Below are 21,359 nucleotides of genomic sequence, written 5' to 3' on the forward strand. Positions count from 1 at the left end.
TTTTTGGAATTCTTATTATATGGTAAATGATAAGTGTCTCTCTTTGTCTCTCAGTCCCTTCCCCAGTGCAATACAGTCGGCCCTCTCCTTACGCGGGGGATCCGTTCCGGATCCTGCCACGTAAGGCGAATTCCGGCTATGCTCAATCCCCAATGGAAACAATGTGGCTCGTGGACGGCGGTGCGGCAGCGTGCCAGGGGCGCCCCCCATTCAATTGAATGGGACGCGCTGCCCCTTCCTCCCCGCGTGCTCCCCGCGGCTTGAGCGCATACGCTCAAGACCACGTATGGTGTACCCGCGTATGGCACGGTGTATAATAAAATAAAAGCCCGATTATCTTTTAGTGGAATTTGAGTTGGCTATTTTTATTTGTTAATGTTGCTTTTTGTTTTGTGATTGTGATGTGTATTAAGTGATGTATTTGGATGTTAAGCTTATTTGTATATTTATACTAGTAATCAATAAAGATAGTAAGATTCAAATTAAATAATAATAATAATAACAAAGTTGTTTTTGGTGTTTGCATGTACAATATAATAACAGGAGTAGGAGTAGGAATAAGAATAACAAAATATATTTGTTACTCCTTATTCCTACTCCTACTCCTGTAAAAACCGCTTACACCTTTACTCCTTACTCCTACTTCCGAGCCCTGGTTGCAAGTTCAATTCCAGCCAGGGGCTCCAGGGTCAACTCAGCCTGGCAACCTTCCAAGGTCGCTAAAATGAGTACCCAGCTTGTTGGGGACAATTAGCTTACATGTTGTAAACTGCTTAGACTACTTAGTTCAGTAAGAAGATGTAAGCAGCTGCTATTGCTATTGTTCATCTTTGAACTTGCACCACTTATTTCTGAAATTTCCAAAATTTTAATCATCATCCACAAGCTCTTAAAAACTGGTAACTGAGACTTAACTCAGTTAGCAACTTTGCACACACCACAATTTTTAAAGGTGGGGATTCCCCTCCCCCAACAACATACACCGTGAAAGTTAATTTTCTATCACCATTTTTAATAAAGTTGTGGAAAAAATAAGGACAAAAGCAAAAATATCAATATTAAGCTGTTTTAGTTCATAGCATCTTCACTATTGTTGTTGTGTCCTTTCAAGTTGTTTCTGACTTATAGAGACCCTAAGGCGAACCTATCATGGGGTTTTCTTGGCAGGGTTTGTTCAGAGAAGGAATGTTCAGAATAAACAGAAACAAAGCTGATAGCCTGTGATTATTATATACCACTGAATCCATGATAATGTTTAGGATAGAGTAGCAGCAAGAAGGCAAAAGTATCACTAGGATCCTACCTAGAAGGCAAACAGCTCTTCAAGAGAGTAGGAACACTTGTGGTTAACACAACAAGCTGAAAGAAATTGGTCAAGATCAGGGTCCCCTCCTTCCTAAGGACAACTCATCTCTTATGTTTACTATAGCCCATATTAATGGGTCATGTAGCTCACAAATAGGATCTCATGGGCAACTGGCAACAATGCATCTCTTATATTTTTAAAAAAACAAACAAACAAAAGAAATGCACATTGTATTATGTGCCAAAAGCCATATTCGAGGTTCTTTAAAAATCCAAATTCCCCTTGGCTAGGAAAGAAATTTGCCATGAAGGGATGCTATCTGAGCATTGTGGCCTTATGCAGTCTATACAGTAAAACAAGGCAGTTTGCATATACAGAATATTATCTAAGCCAGTAAAACTCAACATGGCACAGTATGTTTAAGTTTATATAGAAACACCAATAGTTAAACCAAAAACAGTGCATGTATTTCTAGGAAACTATTTGCATAACTGCTCATAACACTGGAATCATTCCACACAGTCCTTCATCCAAATTAGTAATCAACAGCTGCACTGGAAAAATTATGCAAATGACCTTCATTTTTGTTCCTAATTCAAAGTAAGATATTTCTGTGACAAAACAAACAACCCAACAACATGCATCAATATATGCATGGAATAGTAATATTCTCCTCCCTCTTGATCTTCTAAAGTCTTCTTTTTTACTATTTAAGAAACCAAACAGAAAGTAAGCAAGAAGTCTTTTTAAGGGGAGAGTGGGGGAATGTTGTTGTTGTATGTTATTAAATATTATATGCTTATATGGTTGTATGTCTAGGTGTACTTTAGTTTATATCTTTGTTATGAAATATTAATAAAAATTATTTTATATAAAAAAGTGTCCTTTTCATTTTATCAAAAAGGAAGCCAGTATACATTCCAATACACCTATTCACCCAATGGCTAAAAGCATAAACTGCTTAAAAGCACATGACCCCACTTTTCATCCCAATCTATATTATTCAATCCCTACAAAAAAGTTCCCTCATTTCATAATTACTTCATCCTCCCTTGTTGTTGTTGTTGTTGTTGTTGTGTGGCTTCAAGTCCTTTCTGACTTATGGCAACCCTAAGGTGAACCTATCACAGAATTTTTTGGCAGGAGATTTGCCATAGCCATCCTCTAAGGCTAAGAGAGTGTGACTTTCCTGACGTCACTCATTGGGTTTCAATGTCCAAGCCAGGATTCAAACTCTGTTCTCCAGTCATCGTCCAATGCTCAAACCACTCCACCATGCTGGCTCCTTTATCCTCCCTACTTAGTCAATATTTGGCTTATTTGTTTCACATCAATTGTTACTGCTTAATATCCACAGCATCCATTACTGGAACTCTATTTTGAGCCCCTGCAGCACATTTTCCCAAGGATATACCGGTAATGGTTCTCAGCTAGTCTTCCATTAGTGGAACTACTGTTTCAAACCTATGTAAAAGACTGTAGGTAGGATTTTTCCAGGAGAAAACTGTGTCCCAATTGTAGCCCTTGGCAGATACTCCTTGAATCTTTCTGATAGCCTCTGAAGCAAAACCTGGCTCGGGAGGGGAAGCAAAAGACTCCAGATTTGCTATAGGGATATATCCTTGCTATCTATGCCGACACAACATAAAAAGGAGATATAGCAGTGGTTCCCAGCCTGTGGGTCGGGACCCCTTTGGGGGTCGAATGACCCTTTCATGGGGGTCGCCTAAGGCCATTGGAAAACACCTATTTAATTACAGTTATGAAGTAGCAATGAAAATAATTTCATGGGTTTGGGTCACCACAACATGAGGAACTATATTAAAGGGTTGCAGCATTAGGAAGGTTGGGAACCACTGAGATATAGGCACACCTGGCAACAAACTTCCTACTGTTTAGCTTTGTTGTTTTTGTTATGTGCCTTCAAGTCATTTCTGGCTTATAGTGAACCTATAATGTGGTTTTCTTGAACTGAAAAGAAATAAATTCTTGGCAAGTTTTTTCAGAGGGGGTCTGCCATTGCCATCTGATGAGGCTGAGAGAGTGTGGCTTGCCCAAGGTCACCCAGCAGGTTTACATGGACAAGCAGGGATTTGAACCCTGGTCTCCAGAGTCAAAGTTCAACAATCAAATCACTACAACACACTGGCTCTTGTTTACACATCCTGGAAATGTAAGAGTCATCAAATGACCTATGGCAATAGTGGGCAGAAGGTAGATTGGGATCTACTGCAGGTGATTTGGATTATATCAGCAAAGATAAACTTTTAACTGATTAACAAATTAAGAACAATAATAGGGGGTGGGAGTCCTGCTGCAGAAATGACAAAAGCTCTGGGAGGAACTGTGAGCTCACTTCAGTTCTGGTACTTACATTTTGCAGTTCAGAATTCTAAGTGTATATCTTTTGTATCAGTTCCAATAAAAGGACACAATGTTTTATTGAAAACATACCCACACACAAAAGATCCCACAGTCTATCAACCCTTGATTTATGGCAAATAACAAGTGCCTCCCAGAATACAAGCTCCTAAAGCTAGAAATTTAGAGCACTATGCAAAGCCCCTGGACTGTGCTGTCACGTGTACAGTCTCTACAGGGCTAGAAATGAAGATGAAGTCCTATATGTGCAATCACCACAAAAAATGCCAAAATATGAAGGGTATACTAACAGTTTTGTCTCTCTTTCAGATGGGAACTACATTAAATCTAAAACTTAGGTTTAAGCAAATGAATGTTAGATCCACGTTTGCCACAGTCAAAGAAAGGGAAAGGTGGGGGAAAGGCATTTGCAATTGATAATGAACAGGTGAGAAGGGGTATCTGCTGGGTTTTGGTTCCAGGACCCTCTGTGGACACCAAAATCTGTGGCTCCTCAAGTCTCATTATATATAATTGTATAATCAATTAGTGTCTCTTAGATGCTTGGATCTGAGGAGAAACAACCTGTGAATATGATGGGCTGACTGTACCTCTCTCTTGTTGGCCACCCATTCGCTAGCTTAGTATCTAAGCTAGCTAAAGGGGATGAGGGTTACAACTGCCAGTAAGTAGCTGCAAGAGATGATTAACAGGTTAGAAAGTGATGATTTGCCATTCCTTATTAGCCTAATCAGTAATGTAAATCAGCTGTCCCACAGGGTAGAAGGGACAACAAAAGCTTAATGCATTCATTCCAAATAATCCACTCCAATAATACATTCCAGATAATAGGGAACACAACCTGCTTCAGTAGGGACAGCAAGCAAGCAAGCAAGCAAACAAACAAACAAACAAACAAATATTCATTCTTTGGAGGGGAAATATAAGTACAGCTCATTCTGAGGGCTAATTGCACTCCCAAAAGCACTACTTGTCTTGAAAAAGGTGCATATGCCCCATGAGATTGGACTCTATTGAAAGCAACAATCCCAGAGAGTCTATTTTTAAGTTATTTTTGCCACCACTATGACAAATTCAGTGATAATAATAATATTTATTATTATTATTATTATTTATACCCCGCTCTTCAGCCAAAAGGCTATCAGAACGGCTTACAGTTTGTTAATTAGACATTTCCCTGGAAACAAAACTGGTCAGGGATACACATGGACCATTTTAGCTCTATTATGTTAAAGAAGATGGTACCCCAGAATCTGATTCATGTGTGCTCTATCCCCATTATCACTCCCCAGCTTCAAATGTTTCTACAGAATCGGGAGGAAAATATTAATCTGCAAGTATGCCCAAAGCAAAGGATGGATTATGACTCTCTTCCAAATAGTTTTTCCAATACTGTGCTACAGCTTCAAAGTAAAGACTGGCCCCCAAAACAATAAATTATAGCAGTCAGACTTGGAAACTCCAAGTGGGAGTGTGTGGCTCTCCGTATTTTGTTGTACTGCAACACAGACAAGGGGCCAAGCGAGATGCAGTCCAGTAACATCTGCAAGTTCACATGCTCTTCCTCCCTGTCATACCACAATGAATGAGAAATCCTAGGTGTATCTCAAAAAGACTGCCAACTTTTAACAGGACAGCCTAAGTCTTAAAAGCAGCCCCATGAGATCTGACTTTGGTGTCAATTTAGTCTAGCAGCACCCTGCTTCCAACTGCAGGCAAGCAAATGTTTCTCCATGAATCTCAAAAGTAAAAGCAATAGCCTTCCCCTATCCCATCTTGTCCAATTAGTATTCACTGGTGATTATTTTCATGCTTTCAGTATCAATGGAGGCTTGTCTTCATGAACCTGAACACTAACCAACTGAACTGTTTCCCTATTCCCATAATAAGCGTATCTTGGATGGGTCTGTGACTGCTGTAGAAGTCATAAAATTCTAATTGCATTGTTTCTTCAGGGCTGAACTTAAAATGACCTCATGTTCATCTTTAAATGTATATTGAGAAATTCACTTTTCAACATTTCAGGCTAACAAAACTAGAACTTGGTCATATGAAGTGGCTGTAAATCTCAACTAAACGAATAAAAATTTGCCAAGTTAAAACTGCGAACAAGTCAAGTAAAATCCATGTCTTGTTTTCACAGGGAAAACCCCCACTAACCTTTGCTGCCAAAGCAGCAGAGGTGAGGGATGACCCTTGTAGGGCCACAAATATGCAGGGCTGATATGCATGCCCTATCCTAAAACAAAGAAAGCTTATACCAAGTAAGATAATTTGTCTTACCAGGATAATCTACTTTAACTAGCACTGAATTTCAAGAAGTTCACAAAGGTCTTTCATGTTCCCTCATAACTGATCCTGCTAATCTGACATATGCTAGGAACTATACCTGGTAAAATCTGTATTTAAACCACTGAGATCTCATTTCTCAAGGCATATGTCTAGCAACTGGTTGATATAACTAAAGCAAACTGGTTTGCAACTAAACAAAGTATACCACCCAGGAGCAGAATCAGAAACATTTAGCCACTGAGCCTAAACCCTTTTAAAACATAAGATTAGGCCTACTTAGAGAGTTCCACTTACAAGGATATTGTTCTTGTGTTGTTTTTAGGTACTTTCAAGGCACCTTCAACTTAGGTTAACCCTGAAGATACCTTACCAATGGGTTTCCTCGACAAGTTTCATTGAGGAGGTTGGCCACTGCCATCCTCTAAGAGTGTGACATGCTCAACGTCATCCAGTGGGTTTCCATGGGTGAGCAGTGACTCAAACTCTGGTCCCAAGTCTCAATGTCCTGAAGCCACTCCCATCAGGACATTAAAGGTCATTTATTTGAAAGATAAAGTGGTAGTACAGCTCATGCTTATTAAAAGTACTGTATATACTCATGTATAAGTCTAGAAATTTAGATTAAAAAATTGACTCAAAAACCTTGAGTCAACTTATCCACGCATCAATGTAAGTCCTGTACTTTACCTCACACACACACACACACACACACACACACACATCCACCCACTGGAGTAAGAACAAAGTTTAAGTTTAATCTGCCCTGGAAGCACAGATCCCCTTCTACTCTCTCATCCAACCAGCCTTTAGTATGAGCACAAATAGTTATGCCTGCTGGGATTTTGTAAGTTGTTTGGCATTATTTTCCTTTGTTTCGTCCTTTATAGCCTTCATTACATGCCCTTAAGTTTTACCCTCGACTTATTACGGTCATATCAAAATCCATAATTTTGGCCCCAAAACCTGCCCTCGACTTGTACATGAGGCCGACTTATAGTTGAGTATATACGGTAAGCTCCACCAAACAGAGTGGAATACACTGCCAACTAAACCTGCAAAATATCAGGCTATAAGAAGTATCCAGGACTGCCCAGAAAATAGGCAAAATAATATTCTTCATCAGATAAATATAAATACTGTATCCATAATGTCTGATTGTAATTTTAAAAGAAAATGGAATGGCCCCGGTGTTTGGAGACATAAAACATAGCACAAGATCATCCATATGGATTTAATAAATTAAAACTTTTAAGTTTCTGGATTTGTTTCCTGGATCCTTATGTCTTTCATGTCCTGCTTGATCCTGGATTCAGCAACAAAGCCCACAGTAACAGAAGAAACTGGCCAGTTATAAAACTTAGGTCGAAGTCATATTTTCTCCAACATTCCCTCATACATCTGGAAAAGCAGCCCACAACACAAAAGTGTTATCTTACACTGTGGTTTAGTTTTAAATTAATGAGCGCTGTATCCATCTGTCCTCTTCCCACACAACCCCGGCCATGCTTAGTGGTTAAAAAAAAAGATGCGTACATAATTTCTCCAGATCAGTATCGCAACCAAAGTTTGATGCTGATTTGGAGAGGGTCATACAAAGTACAGTTTGGATACAAGAGCAAACCATGGTTTCCCATGCAGACAATATTAAAACAGAGCACACAGGAAGAGCCTGCAGCACTTCAGTCCAGGCTTTAACTCCAGCCTGTAATTATATTTGAATCAATCCAATCCAATTCATCTAGAAAATACTTTTAGTCAGTCCTCTGTATCAACAATATGCATCCACAGATTTTACCAAAATTAACCTTCCAGTTCCATTTTAACCAGTAATGTGAGGAAACCTATATTTAAACTGTTGCATAATATACATTAATCAGGCAGACAAGTATGTTTTCTTCCATTCATGATTTGTAGGTGAGTTGGCTATATTCACATTTCAGGATGGTTTTGATAAATGTTTAAGAGAATTCACATACGAAAAATTCATTACACTAACATCAAATATATAAGGACTTTGAAACATATGTGCTGTTTTTGTGTGCTTTCAAGTCATTTCTGATTTATGGTGACCTGAAAGGAAACCTATTATGGGGTTTTCTTGGCAAAATGGTTTCAGAGGTGGTTTTGCTTTGCAAGAGTGGCTTGCCCAAGGTCACCCAGTGGGTTTCCATGGCCAAGTGGTGATTTGAACCCTGATCTCCACAGTCACAGTCCAACATTCAAACTACTACACCACACTGGATCTCTTGAAATTGATATCTTGCTCGCTTATTTCAAGGAAAGAGGACAATAGAAATCAATCTTTTCCACTGCACATATAGTATTACTATAATAAGATATATTACATACAAGTATTTAATAAATGTATATTGAAACTGCATGTTGTACTATATTGCTGCTTTTAAGTGAAACTTATTCCAGTGGAAATGTGATGAGCTGTTGACAGAAGCACACAGCTCCCTTGTGAGCAAAGTAAGGAAAAATACAAAAGCATTAGCAGAGGCAAAATGTTTGAGCCACCTTATTTCTTCAGTATTAAAAAATTCCCACTACAGTTAATTTCAAGTTAGCAGTCCACTGTAAAAAAGGACATTGCCTATTCTCTCACAAAGGAAATATATATTACTATTGTACATATATAGAAATCAAGCTGCTTTTTAAAAGGTTACATCTCAGCTCAAGATTCAAAAATATGAGTAACTGCTGTATAACCCACTTATCAATGGCTGTTTTCCTGCCCACATTAATATAACTGATATTTAACCTTATAGTTCTGGGCATTATTTGCTATATAAAGGACCTCATCAATCATTTGAAAAATCACTACAACAAATACTCTTGGAAGCCATCTACTATTTTCTGGCTAATGCATACAAGCTTGCAGGAACTTGAAGACGTAGGTGAAATTCATATACCTCTGCTAAAAAAGGTAACAAAAGGGATCCCAAGAAAGTCCTCATATGTGTGAAGAGTAGATATTGTTGCAAAAGACAGTATTGTTCAGTGTGGTTGCTGACTTTCTTGAGCTCATAAAATACACCACTGAAAAATCTGAAAATCCCATTTGAAAAGCATGTTTCTGCCAATCTCAAATCCTGTTGTTATTCCCTATTGCAGCAAAGGTCTACTGATAAAACAGCCAATAGTAATGTCACATACAGTGCTGCACAATAAATTATGACCATTTTCTAGAAAATTCCCTTTTCTCTATTTCAGCATAGATTCTCCCCAACAGGCCATTTCCACAGTTAAGGTATTTCAATTAAAGTTCACTGATAACCCATTAGAATGCAACATTTATTTTTGCAAGGCACACAACAGCAACATGAATAGCATTGCTATACAGTGGACCCTTGTTATACGCTGGGGTTTGGTTCCAAGATCGCCCATGTATAACAAAATCTGTGTATGCTCAAGTCCCATTAAATATAATGACATAGCAAAATGGTGTCCCTTATCGAAAATCAAGGTAAATTTACAGTATACTTTTTTGGAACATTTTCAAACTGTGTATGCTTGAATCCGTGTATAAAAAAGGCCAACTGTAGTTCAATATCCTGAACACTGTATTATGATTTTTCTTGTTAATAATATTACTATTATTTACAGTATTCTATTCTATTTTCAGCCTGTCGTAATGAGATGTTAATTATTACAATGGTTAGCTGTAAAGTTTCAGCAGCCACTAGGCATGAGTTAAACCTACAGAGGACAATTACTAGCTGCACAAAGCTACATTTAGTTACACTGTAATTTCAAAAACAGCATAGTCATTAATGCTAACAGCACAATCCTAAACACACCTCTGATGAAATATGTTTGGGACTGAGTTACAAGTTTGTTGTTGTTGTTTGAGCGCTGCAATTTCCAGCTCTGGCATGATACTCCTCTCCAGTGTGCAAGGACTGCAAGATGTGCACCACTAAAACACAGCAAAGACTTACTGAGAGCGAATGCACAAATCCAAAAGCAGCAGGGCTACTTAAAAACGGAAACAGGAAATGTGGGTGGTTTCAGATATGTATCACAGGACAGATCAACTACCTGACAGTTGAACTTACTTCTTTTCTTTTAACCCTTAAAGCAGCGTGTCCTATTTGAAGAACAAGATCAGGTATAACTTTCCCTGTTAATACGTTCAAGCAATGCATGCCACGCTGGTGTTTGAAAAGGTGAGCCATCTGAAATCCTCTTATCCACCCTGAACAGAACTGCCTGAAGAATTAACATGTTTAAACACAATACAACTAAATGGCTGAGGCTGGAACTGCACTGTAGAAATAATCCAGTTTGACACCATTTTCATTGCCACAGCTCAATGCTATTGAATTCTGGGGATTGTAGTCTTGTCAGACATTTAGCTTTATCTGTCAGAGAGCTCTGGTGCCATAACAAACTACAATTCCCAGAATTCCAGAGCACTGAGTCATGGCACTGAAAGTGGTGTCAACCTGGATTACTTCTGCAGTGAGGATGCAGTCAGAGGCATCCAGTCCTGGGTCTTCCTCCTTCTCCACTTCTACCAACCATGCCAAATTCAAAACTTGAAAAGCGTCTCTGGGCAGATTCTCAAGCAGTCCTCTGAGCCTCCGTTAAAACATGGACATTCCTTCTTATACATTTGCAAGACGGTGACTCTCCCAAGACTCAAAAAAGGGGAAGAGAGGTGGGGGAAATCCCATAAATAAATCAAAGAGGGTGGGAAGGGGCCAGAGAAGCAGGGAAAGAGGGAGACAGGGAGACTCAACAAAGTAGGTCAATAACACATTACACTGTTGTTGCTGCTGCTGTTGTGTGCTTTCATGTTGTTTCTGACTTATGGCAACCCTAAGGCAAACCTATCACAGGGTTTTCTTGGCAAGGTTCTTCAGAAGGCAGTTGCCATTGCCATCCTCTGAACCTGAGAGAGAGTGCCTTGCCCAGGGCCACCAAGTGGATGTCAGGATTCAAATCCTGGTCTCCAGAGTCACAGTCCAACACTCAAACCACTACACTGCATCAGATCACTGTTACAGCACTACTGGTACGGCTGCTTCCTGGGGCATGCTGGGATTTGTAGTTTAGTGAGGCCTAAAATCTCTCCAGCTGAGAAGGTTAAATGCCCCTTCTTTCAACTGCAAATCCCAGGGGACAGTCGTAGCAATAAAAGTGTAATAATAGGGCTATAATGGAGCCATGCTGGTTTGAGAGTTGGACTATCACTCTGGAGACCAGAACTTGATTCCTCAACTCAAGCATAAAAGCCCACTGGGTGACCTTGAGCAAGTCACACTCTCTCAGCCTCAGAGGATGACAATGTCCAACCCCCTCTGAAGAAATCTTGCTAAGAAAACCCTCTGCTAGGTTTGCCTTAGGGTCACCGTAAGTCGGAAAGGACCTGAACCACAACAAGAATATAAAAGATCCTGCTGAAGAAACCTGCCAAGAAAGTGCAATAATAGGGTCCCCTTAGGGTCACCCTAAAAGTAAGAAACGACTTGAAGGCACACAACAATAACAATAACAATGCTAAAAAACCTTCTGAGGAAACCTGCCAAGGAAACCTTCTGAAAGGGCTGCCTTAAGGTGGCCCTAAAAGTAAAAAAATGACTTCAAGGCACACGACAACAGTTTTTTAAAAAACAAACCCTCTGAAGAAACCTACCAAGAAAACCCTATGCCTTGTGTGTGTGTGTTGTGCGCCTTCAAGTCATTCCCAACTTATGGTGACTCTATCCTGGACCTTAGGGTTTTCTTAAAAGGTCCAGGATTTCAGTAACAACAAAAGTGTTAAAAAAAAAAAACCTCAGAAAAAAGCGCCAAGAAAAGCCTGTGGTAGGGTTGCTGTGTGTGTGTGTGTGTGATGAGCCTTTGAGTCATTTCTGACTGATGGCGACCCTAAGGCAACCCTAAGGCGACCCTATCATGGGCTTTAGGGTCGTCCTAAGTCAAAAAGGACTTGAAAGCACACCAGTCCATCAACAAACTGCGACAACAGTGCAGTGTGGTGCTGAGGGAGGAAGAGGAGGGCGGCGGCGGAAGCAGCAGCAAAGAGCAACCTGGGTGCCAAAACAATGCTGAGAAAGGGAGGAAAGAAAGCAGTGCATTGACCTGAACTACATAGCAGCCCCTTTGAGGCGGCAGGCTTCCCTCCCCAATCTCACCCCAACCCAGGCAGCTCCCATTGCCTTTGTTGTTGCCCCTTACAGCCAATGATAAAATCAAGCTTTGCCTTTTAGAAATACAGTACCTCTCTCTCTCTCTCTCTTTCTATGTGTGTGTGTGTGTGTGTGTGTGTTGTTCTGTGACTGTTCGGAAACTAGCTGCAAGAAAATGAAACCTGCTTAAAATGTAGGATAAAAGACCCTAAAGACATATTTAATGCTAACATATATACACATCTACATATGTGTGTGTGTATGTGTGTGTGTGTGTGTATGTGTCTGTTAGCATGAAAAAATGCCTTTAGGATCTTTTATCCTACATTTTATCCTACACGTCTACATGAGTAGGATAACACACACACACAAATACACACACTCACATATTTCATACACACACACATTTCATGCTAACATATTTCAGCCTAACATACATACATATCTATATGTGTGTATATATATATATGCACACACACACAAACACATATACATCTATACAGATATATATTCCATGCTAACATATTTCATGCTAACATACATACATATCTAATATGTGTGTGTACACACACACACATGTATACAAACATACATTTCATGCTAACATCGATCTATACACACATAACATACATACCTACATGCGTGTCTGTGTATATATGTACAGTATATACACACACAGATATACATATACACACCTATATCCCATGCTAAGATATATACATACTGTACTTGTGTATGTGTGTATGGATACATATATGTATCCATACACACATAACATACATACCTATGCACACACACACATATATACATACATATATTTATATACACACATATATTTCATGCTAACATACACACACACACTATGTATATACAGTATTTGTTGTTGTTGTTGTTGTGTGCCTCCATGCCTTTCCGGACTCAGGGGGCCCCTAAGGCTGCCTTGTCCTTACATCTTCAGAGGAGGCTGAGAGAGCGTGACTTAAGGAGATCCGTCCATTGCGGTGCTTTCTTCCTCCTTACAATGGGAGCTGCGTGTAAACGATGCGTCTCGGCGCCGCTTTCGGCTCCGTGCCCGGGAATTCTGGGCTCCTCCGGTGCCACAACCAACTCCCCTTCCCAGAATTCCCGAGCACGGAGCCGAAAGCGGCGCCGAGGCGCATCGTTTATACAGTACAGTGCGGATGCAACCAGAGACAACCCGGCTCTCACCCATGGGCTGAATGGAAGGCCGCCGCGTTGCTGGTGTTGTCCATGGTGCCCTCGGGGTCCGGGAGCGGGAGGAAGCCTGGAGCCTGGGCGGCGTTGCCCGAGAGGGACGCCGGGTCAGCAGAAGCCGCCGCCGCCGCCTTCTCCTCCTCCTCGTCGCCGGCGCTGGGCTCCTGGTGCAGCGCGGCGGCGTCCAGCTCGACGCTGCGGACTTTGCGGAGCTGCCTCCGCCTCCAGTCCGAGGAGGAGCGAGGCTCCCGGGACAGCAGAGCCCCGAGGACAACGCCGCTGTTCCCGCCGCCGTGGTTCCTCAGCAGCTTGGGGCTCCGGGCGGAGGAGGCGGCGGCGGCGGCGGTTGGTCCCTCTCCTCCTCCTCCTCCTCCTGCTGCTGCTGCTGCTGCTGCTGCCGCCGCCATTTTCTGTGTCGGGTCACATCACACTCGCATCCCTCACTTCTTCGTCGCCCCTCAGTTACAGAGACAGAGTTCCCACTGCGGAAGCAGCGTGGGCTGCGCTGGTTGCGTAGCGCGCGAGGCGGAGTGGGCGGAGCCAGGTTTGAAGGAGGGCGCTATAGGTAACCTGCGGAGGGAGATAGAGGAGGAGAAAGACGGGTTTTCTCAAGCTCCCTCAGCGCCTCCTCTGGCCGCTCGGGTGTAGCGCCTCTCTCTGTCTCTCTCTCTCTCTGTAGCTTCTCTGTGAATGCTTCCCGTTGCATTCTGGGGCTTGTAGTTCAGCCAGGCCTAATCGCTCCCTGTCTGAGAATTCTAAACGCCCCCTCTTTAAACTGCAAATCCCACAATGCAACGGGAGGCAGTCAAAGTATAACAGCAGCCCTGTCAACAGTGTAGTAAATAATAAAATAATAAATAAAACTTTTATTTTTATCCCACTTTTCTCTGACGAGACAATCAACGCGGCTCACAACACATTAAAATATCCACACTCGATGTTGTGTCTCAAATTTCCCACCCCCCTTTTAAACAGGATTAAACATGATACAATTAAAATTGCAGACTAAAATATCTGTTAATAACACGATAAAAGTATAATAATACATGGTGCGAGGGGCAATCATTCTGTGGTAGTGTGGCGGCGCAGGGGTTAATTGTAATTTTAGGTACAATGTTGTATATGGATGTTCTAGTTCTTAGCCACTTTCATTGTCTTGCTACAGAAAACAGGGTTAGAAATAAAAGCTTTATTGTTGTTATTACTACTTATTATTTATTAAAGTGCCTGAACTGTGGCCGCTCACTCACAAAGCACAAAGTTGCGAGTTCAATACCAGCCAAGGGCTCCAAGTTCGACTCAGGCTTGCATCCTTCTCAGGTGACTAAAATGAGTATCCAGCTTGTTGTGGGCAATTACCTTACACAATTTCCAAAACTATTATTATTATTAATAGTTGTAGTAAGCTTTATTTATATAGCGCTGTAAATTTACACAGTACCATGCATACAATCAATTAAAATAGGTAAAATAAACCTGCCTACGGCATACGCTCTATGAAAATAATTACATATTAGTACATGTTAATGTTCAAGTAATAATGAACTTCAACAGGAAGAAATGTAAGATATTGCACTTAGGTAGAAAAATGAAATAGATATAGGATGGGGGGCACCTAGCTGAACATGACTACATGTGAAAGGGATCCAGGAGTCCAAGTAGACCACAAATTGAACATGAGTCAACAATGCGATGCGGCAGCTAAAAAGGTCAATGTGATTCCAGGCTGCATCAATAGAAGTATAGTGTCTAGATCAGTGATGGCGAACCTATGGCACGTGTGCCAGAGGTGGCACTCAGAGCCCTCTCTGTGGGCACATGTGTCATTGCCCCAGGACAGAGTTTGCCAGGGTTTCTTACTAGAAAGCCAGAAGGACATGGCACTTTGCAATAAATAAGTGAGTTTTGGGTTGCAGTCTGGGCACTGTGCTTCTAAAAGGTTCTCCATCACTGATCTAGATCAAGGGAAGTAATAGTGTCACTGTATTCTGCTTTGGTCAGACCCCACCTGGAATATTGTGTCCAGTTCTGGGCACCACAGTTTCAAAAGGATGTTGAGAAACTGGAGCGTGTCCAAGGAGTGTGACTAAAATGGTGAAGGGTCTGGAAACCATGCCCTATGAGGAACAACTTAGGGATCTGGGGATTTTTAGCCTGGAGAAGAGAAGGTTAAGAGGTGATATGATAGCCCTGTTTAAATATTTTAAGGGATGTCATATTGAGGAGGGAGCAAGCTTGTTTGCTGCTGCTCCAGAGACTAGAACATGGAACAATGGATGCAAGCTAAAGGAAAAGAGATTCCACCTCAATATTAGGAGGAACTTCTTGACAGTAAAAGCTGTTCGACAGTGGAACACACTACCTTGGAGTGTGGTAGAGTTGTCGTCCTTGAAGAGATGGGCAGTTCTTCCTCCTTCTTGATGCTTTCCAACCACCAAAGCTGGCTATTCCATCCTTTGTTGTTGTTGTTTTAATTATTATTTTTATTGTGCATCAAACATCTATAAACCATAAAGAGATGAAATAGTAACCTCAGTTGCAAACAATTATAAAAAACAGAGTTATATATGAGAGAAAATATACAGGGTGGTGAGACACATTCCCCCTCCCCTTAGGTTGTTTTACACCAGTTCATTTGAATTTTATCATTGCTTTGTCTCAACATTTGTATTATTATTGTTATATACCAATACGTGATCTTTAATATCATGGTTCCCTTCTTGTGTTCGTGATTATTGTATTCACTAAATTTGATGTTACTGGTCTGCATCCTGCTTGGTCCCTTGTCTGTGTTGCAGTACAACAAAATATGGAGAGCCACACATTCCCCCTTCCTCCTGCGGAGCTTCCAAGTGTGACTCCTTAAATTAAGTTAATCCCTATAGTCTGCCTTAAGTCCCTATATTGGGAGAAAGGTGGGATATAAGAAATAATAATAATAATAATTAACAACAACAACAACAACTAGAAATAATATTTTATGAGTGTTGCTTTCAATAGAGTCCAATCTCATGGGGCACATGCATCTTTCTTTGTCAAGGCAAGTAGGGCTTTTAGGAGTTCCATTAGCCCTCAGAATGAGCTGTATTCATCTTTCCCCTCCAAAGAATGAATTTCTGTTTGTTTGTTTGCTGTCCCTACTGCAGCAAGTTGTGGTCCCTATTGTTTTCTGGAACAATAGCTTTGTTAAACATTTAGCCTTCTCTTGTCAGAGAGCTCTGGTGCCACAATAAACTACAATTCCTTGGATTCCCTATCACTGAGCCAGGGCAGTTAAAGAGGTCTCAGACTGGATTATTTCTGCACTGTGTTTTGGACCTTAGAAATGAAATAAAAACAAAATAAAATAACCAACAAACACAAGCAAAACAAGCTGTGGGAAAATGATTACTTTTGTTTGAGAGAAGCCCATTTGGGAAACAGTGGGGCAGGGGGACAGTATTACTGACTGGCAGCCCCCACTGGACCAGAGCTGGCCCTGCCATTAGGTAGAATGAGGCAAATACCTGGCAACTCCAGCAGCTCCTGCATCACTCAGGGCAGCTGCCTGGTCATTCTGCTGCTCGAGTTGGAAGAACAGCAAATTAAGGAGGAAAGTGCTCAGTTATTTTGGCAATGGAGGTAAAAAAGTCCCACACGTACTCCCTGCAAAGGCAGGCCTCCTACTAAACATAAAGAAAAAAAAATAATGACCAAGGAGGATTTATATAATTCAACCTAGATAATGAGTCAACTGAAATAGTTAAAGAGTTCCAGTACCTTGAATCAAACACTGATCAGAAGGGAGACTGGAGTCAAGGACTCAGAAGAAGGCTAGGATTGGAAAGGCCAGCCATGAAAGAACTGGAAAAGATCCTGAAGTGTAAAGACATAACTTGGAACAATAAAGTTAGCATATTCCAAGCCCCATCACCATGTACGGCTATGAAAGCTGGATGATGAAGGAAGCAGACAGGAAAAAAAACGCATTTGAGATGTGGTGCTGGACAAGAGTGCTAAGGATACCATGGACAGCCAAAAGACAAACAGATGGGTTCTAGAACAAATCAAGCCTGAATTCTCCCTGGAAGCCAAGATGAAGAAGCTGAGACTGTTGTACTTTGAATTTAAAGATATAGCCGTGTTAGTCTGCAGAATCAGTACATAAAAAGATCTTATAGTCTCAAAGGTGCTACAACATGATTGGTCGTACTTTGAGTCATTGGAAAAGACAATGATGCTAGAAAAGGTGTGAGGCAGTAGAAAGAGAGGAAGATAGACTTAATCACAGGTCTGAACCTGCAAGATCTGAGCAGAGAACAAAGGATCATGGAGATGTCTCATTCACAGGGCTGCCATGAACTGAAGTCCACTTCAAGGCAGCTAACAGCCACTACAAATCCCCTGCCACTCCCACTCTCTGGCTGTAGGAGCATGATAATAACACAGGAAAAACCATTTACTGCCCTTCATAACACCCCCAAACTGCTTCCTGAAGTGGAGGTGTTTGGGAACTGCATTAATTCTGCAGTGTGTCAGCAGCCCATATTTCTAAATTATTACCGTATTTCATTTAAATGTTATAAGCAGTTTATCATTTTAATCTCAATTTTCTATTATTTTTTAGCCATCTGTGGTTTTAATTTAACTCTTTTTATTCTATAGACCATCTTGAGTGCCGCTTTTGTGAGAAAGGATGTAAATAAAATGATTTGATTGATTGCCTCATTCTGTCTAAAAGTAGGACTGGCCCTATCCCCACATTTAGAGCCGCATATGCCCCTTAAACCAGCCCTCTGCTTCTTGTGTCACAGAGGATACAGCCCCATCTTCAGTACTGAGATGAGATTTCACTAGTGTAGAAGAATGGAGAAGGAGGTTCAGGTTGAGTGGGCGAGAGAGGAGGTAGACAGGCGGGAGGACCCTGAGGAGGAGCGGCAGACAGAAGAAGTGGGAGGAAGAAGATAGGCACAGGTGGAAGTCCAAGTGGGGGACGCAACCACACCCCAGAAGGAGAAGGAGGAGCCGAGAGGCCATTTAAGGAGTGAGCGTTCGGAAGGAGGAGACTACACGGAAGAAGGGGGCGCGGTGAGGCAGTTGGGAAAGGGAAAGAAGTAACCAGAACCCCTCTCCTGTCAGGCTGCCCCATTAGCCTCCAGGTGTCATATGGATGCCTCCGCATAGGGCCCCACCAAGGGGTCCTCGGCGGCGAGCCTTGCAACTCGGGATTAGGACGGGTGGCCCAAGGCCCACACAATCTCAAAGGGACTTGGTGGGACTGCAAGGGAGAGTGTTGGGAATACAGTCTGCAGCCGTTGGAAAGAGAGAAGGCGGAATTAGAATACGCCGAGAAGGCTTTCAAATAGACCCAGGCCGGAGGCAAGGAAGAGTGAGGTCGGGAGCCCATCCATGATATACTATAAAGACTGAGAACTGAGCGTTCCAGTGACGTAACTTGGACACCAGTTGTGGATCTGTATTGTTTGGTTTATGCTGGGGAAATTACTACCTCATTAAAGTTTTGTTTATTCTTGCTGCATCAACGTTGGTCTCACGTGTGCCCTCAGTTCGTCTGCCTCATCATGGATCCTCAGGGAGGCCTCCCTATCCCTGGGCCACAGGCCCCGGCCACAACTAGGTTTCTGCACATTAAGTAGGGAGAGCCTCATCCTGTCCTTTGCTTGAGGCAGGAAAATGGCTTTGGCGGGCCTTCAATTGCCTACTAAAGAGCATTAAAAGACTTTATCTAATCAGGAGGAGGAAATTAGTGTTGTCCTGAAGTAGCAGAATGAATGCTACTGTTTGGAAGTGCACTGAGTGTCTATTTTTAAACCCTTTTCACAGGAAAAGAGTAATGCTTCCTAGTAAATAGAAAACTAACATGGCAGCATTTCCTATCTGCCATATTCAGTACAACCTCTTTTTCCCCATTTTTCAGCATAGCTGTTTTACTCTGTAAAGTTTTTTCGTGTGGCCATTCTGCTCTGTAACATCTCATTTTTACTCACGTGGATGGTAAATGTGCAGTGAGGTCATGAAAATTTAAAACTGCAATTCTATATCCACTTTCCTACACATCTTTACTAGATAATAAGTGCACTTCATTCAAGAAACACATCTGAGTAAACATGGAAAAGAAATGAGTCATTGTTATTCTTACAGTATGAAAGACTTCAGTGTCCATCAAAGGTAAGAAATCTTCAGATATAACCTTTCGAGGGCTTTATGATTTTTCAGCCATCATCGCACATCAAAGGACTCACACTTTTTAATTATTAGATTTGCATCCTTGAACTTTGCTGAGCCACTGTCATTGACAAGACCTGCCCAAATCCATGAATAGGCAGAGTGGCATCCTGACATTGCAACTTAGCAATCATGTAATGCAACATTAGAGTGTTGTGCATGCCAATCCCATTCTTAGTTTCTTTCGGGAATGTCATTCAATAGTCCCCTCTGGCCTTTTATCCCATCTGCTTAGAGAATAGTGATGAGGTGTGTTACATTTGTCCTTAGCCATATTATATGGAAAAATAGGGACCACATAATCTCCAGACAATTTGTTCAGTGTATTTGTACATCTAACAAATGAAAGACTTGCTTTCCTGATTAAAGTGATCAGTGGTTTTTATCAGTTCAACAGCATAATGATTTATCTTTTTACAAGCTTTTAAACAGGCTTTTTTACTGTGGATAGTTACAACATGAAACTAATATTTCATAGATCAGGACAGATCTAATATAAAACCTAGAGGCATATCCTGAGTATCTTCTCTCATAATCTCAAATATAATATAATTTGAGAAACAATCCTTGACATAAGAAACCTATCTTCTTATGATGTTGTTTTCCTTCACTGCCTTTGAAAAATATTGTTTTAAATGGTAAAGACAGATATATCCAAAATAATTTAGCTATTATAGAAATTTATCTGTTTACCCAATGTCAATCACAAGACATTTGCTGACAATGTGGATATATACAGGAAACAGACAAAGGGAAATGCTGAAAACAGATTGCTCAAGAAGAAAATAGTGTATGAACCGCAGTCTTTATGTGAAAGATTTAACTTCATACATTTGTTTAAGCAATATGCATGCCTTGTATATTACCTCTTCAGTATGTATTTATTTCTGTTAAAACATTAATAGTAGTTTGGAAGTGAAGGCAAAACAACACAGTACAATAAACTCAGGAGCTTGCTGGCAGAAATGGAATATATCTAGCTGAAAAGAATGTAAAACATTGTTTTAAAAACCTTGGTTGCAATTTTTTACTTTTACTTTTATGATTTTTTTTTATCCTAAGATAATTTTGGTTGTGAACATAAAATACCCTAACTTGGGTCACAAGGTTATACCCACTTTCTTCAACATTAGAGTCCACAGATGTCAATGGGATTTACTTCTTCCAAGTAGATACACCTAGGACTGAAGAGTTAAAGAGTTCAATGGAAAATATGTTGTATATCCCTTTCCCTCCTGCTGCTGTCTATATCTCTGAAAAGCCTCTCTTGAAGGTTGGGGAAAGCTCCTGAAGAATGGGGGTTAAAGGAGAGTCGGGTATTTTTCAGAATTAGACTTGGATTTAAAGATATTAAATGTTAATGGAAAGTACATTTCCTATTGTGACGTTGAAGGCTTTCATGGCCGGCATCCATAGTTTTTTGTGGGTTTGTCGAGCTATGTGGCCATGTTCTATAAGAATTTATTCCTGATGTTTCACCAGCATCTGGAGAAACGTCAGGAATAAACTCTTATAGAACATGGCCACATAGCTCGACAAACCCACAAAAAACTACATTTCCCATTGTTTTTTCCCTCCTCTCATCATTGCCTCCACAAGATTCAGGAGAGGCAGAAGGCCCGGGTGGCTACAGGGCCTGGATGTGTGTTAGGCTCACCATGCCATTCTTAACACTCTTCATCTCAGATGATGTTGGAAGCTAAGCAGGATTGGACCTTGTTAATATTTAGATGGGAGACCACCTGGGAATATCCTAACCAGGTAGGGTTAGGAAAGAATTTTGTTTGATACCCGGAAAAGCT

General features: G+C 41.1%; 1 protein-coding gene across 1 annotated transcript in view; it reads right to left on the reverse strand.

Moving 5' to 3' along the window:
• Positions 1-13,890, reverse strand: part of MAP3K1 (mitogen-activated protein kinase kinase kinase 1) — a 97,855-nt gene extending 83,965 nt beyond the window's left edge. Inside the window, 1 exon segment of the mRNA XM_042451993.1 lies at positions 13,327-13,890. Within this exon segment, the coding sequence (XP_042307927.1) occupies positions 13,327-13,739 (413 nt within the window). The 5' untranslated portion in view covers positions 13,740-13,890.
• Positions 13,891-21,359: the final 7,469 nt, after the last annotated feature.

Source organism: Sceloporus undulatus, chromosome 2, assembly GCF_019175285.1.
Source record: "Sceloporus undulatus isolate JIND9_A2432 ecotype Alabama chromosome 2, SceUnd_v1.1, whole genome shotgun sequence".
NCBI classification, from domain to species: domain Eukaryota; kingdom Metazoa; phylum Chordata; class Lepidosauria; order Squamata; family Phrynosomatidae; genus Sceloporus; species Sceloporus undulatus.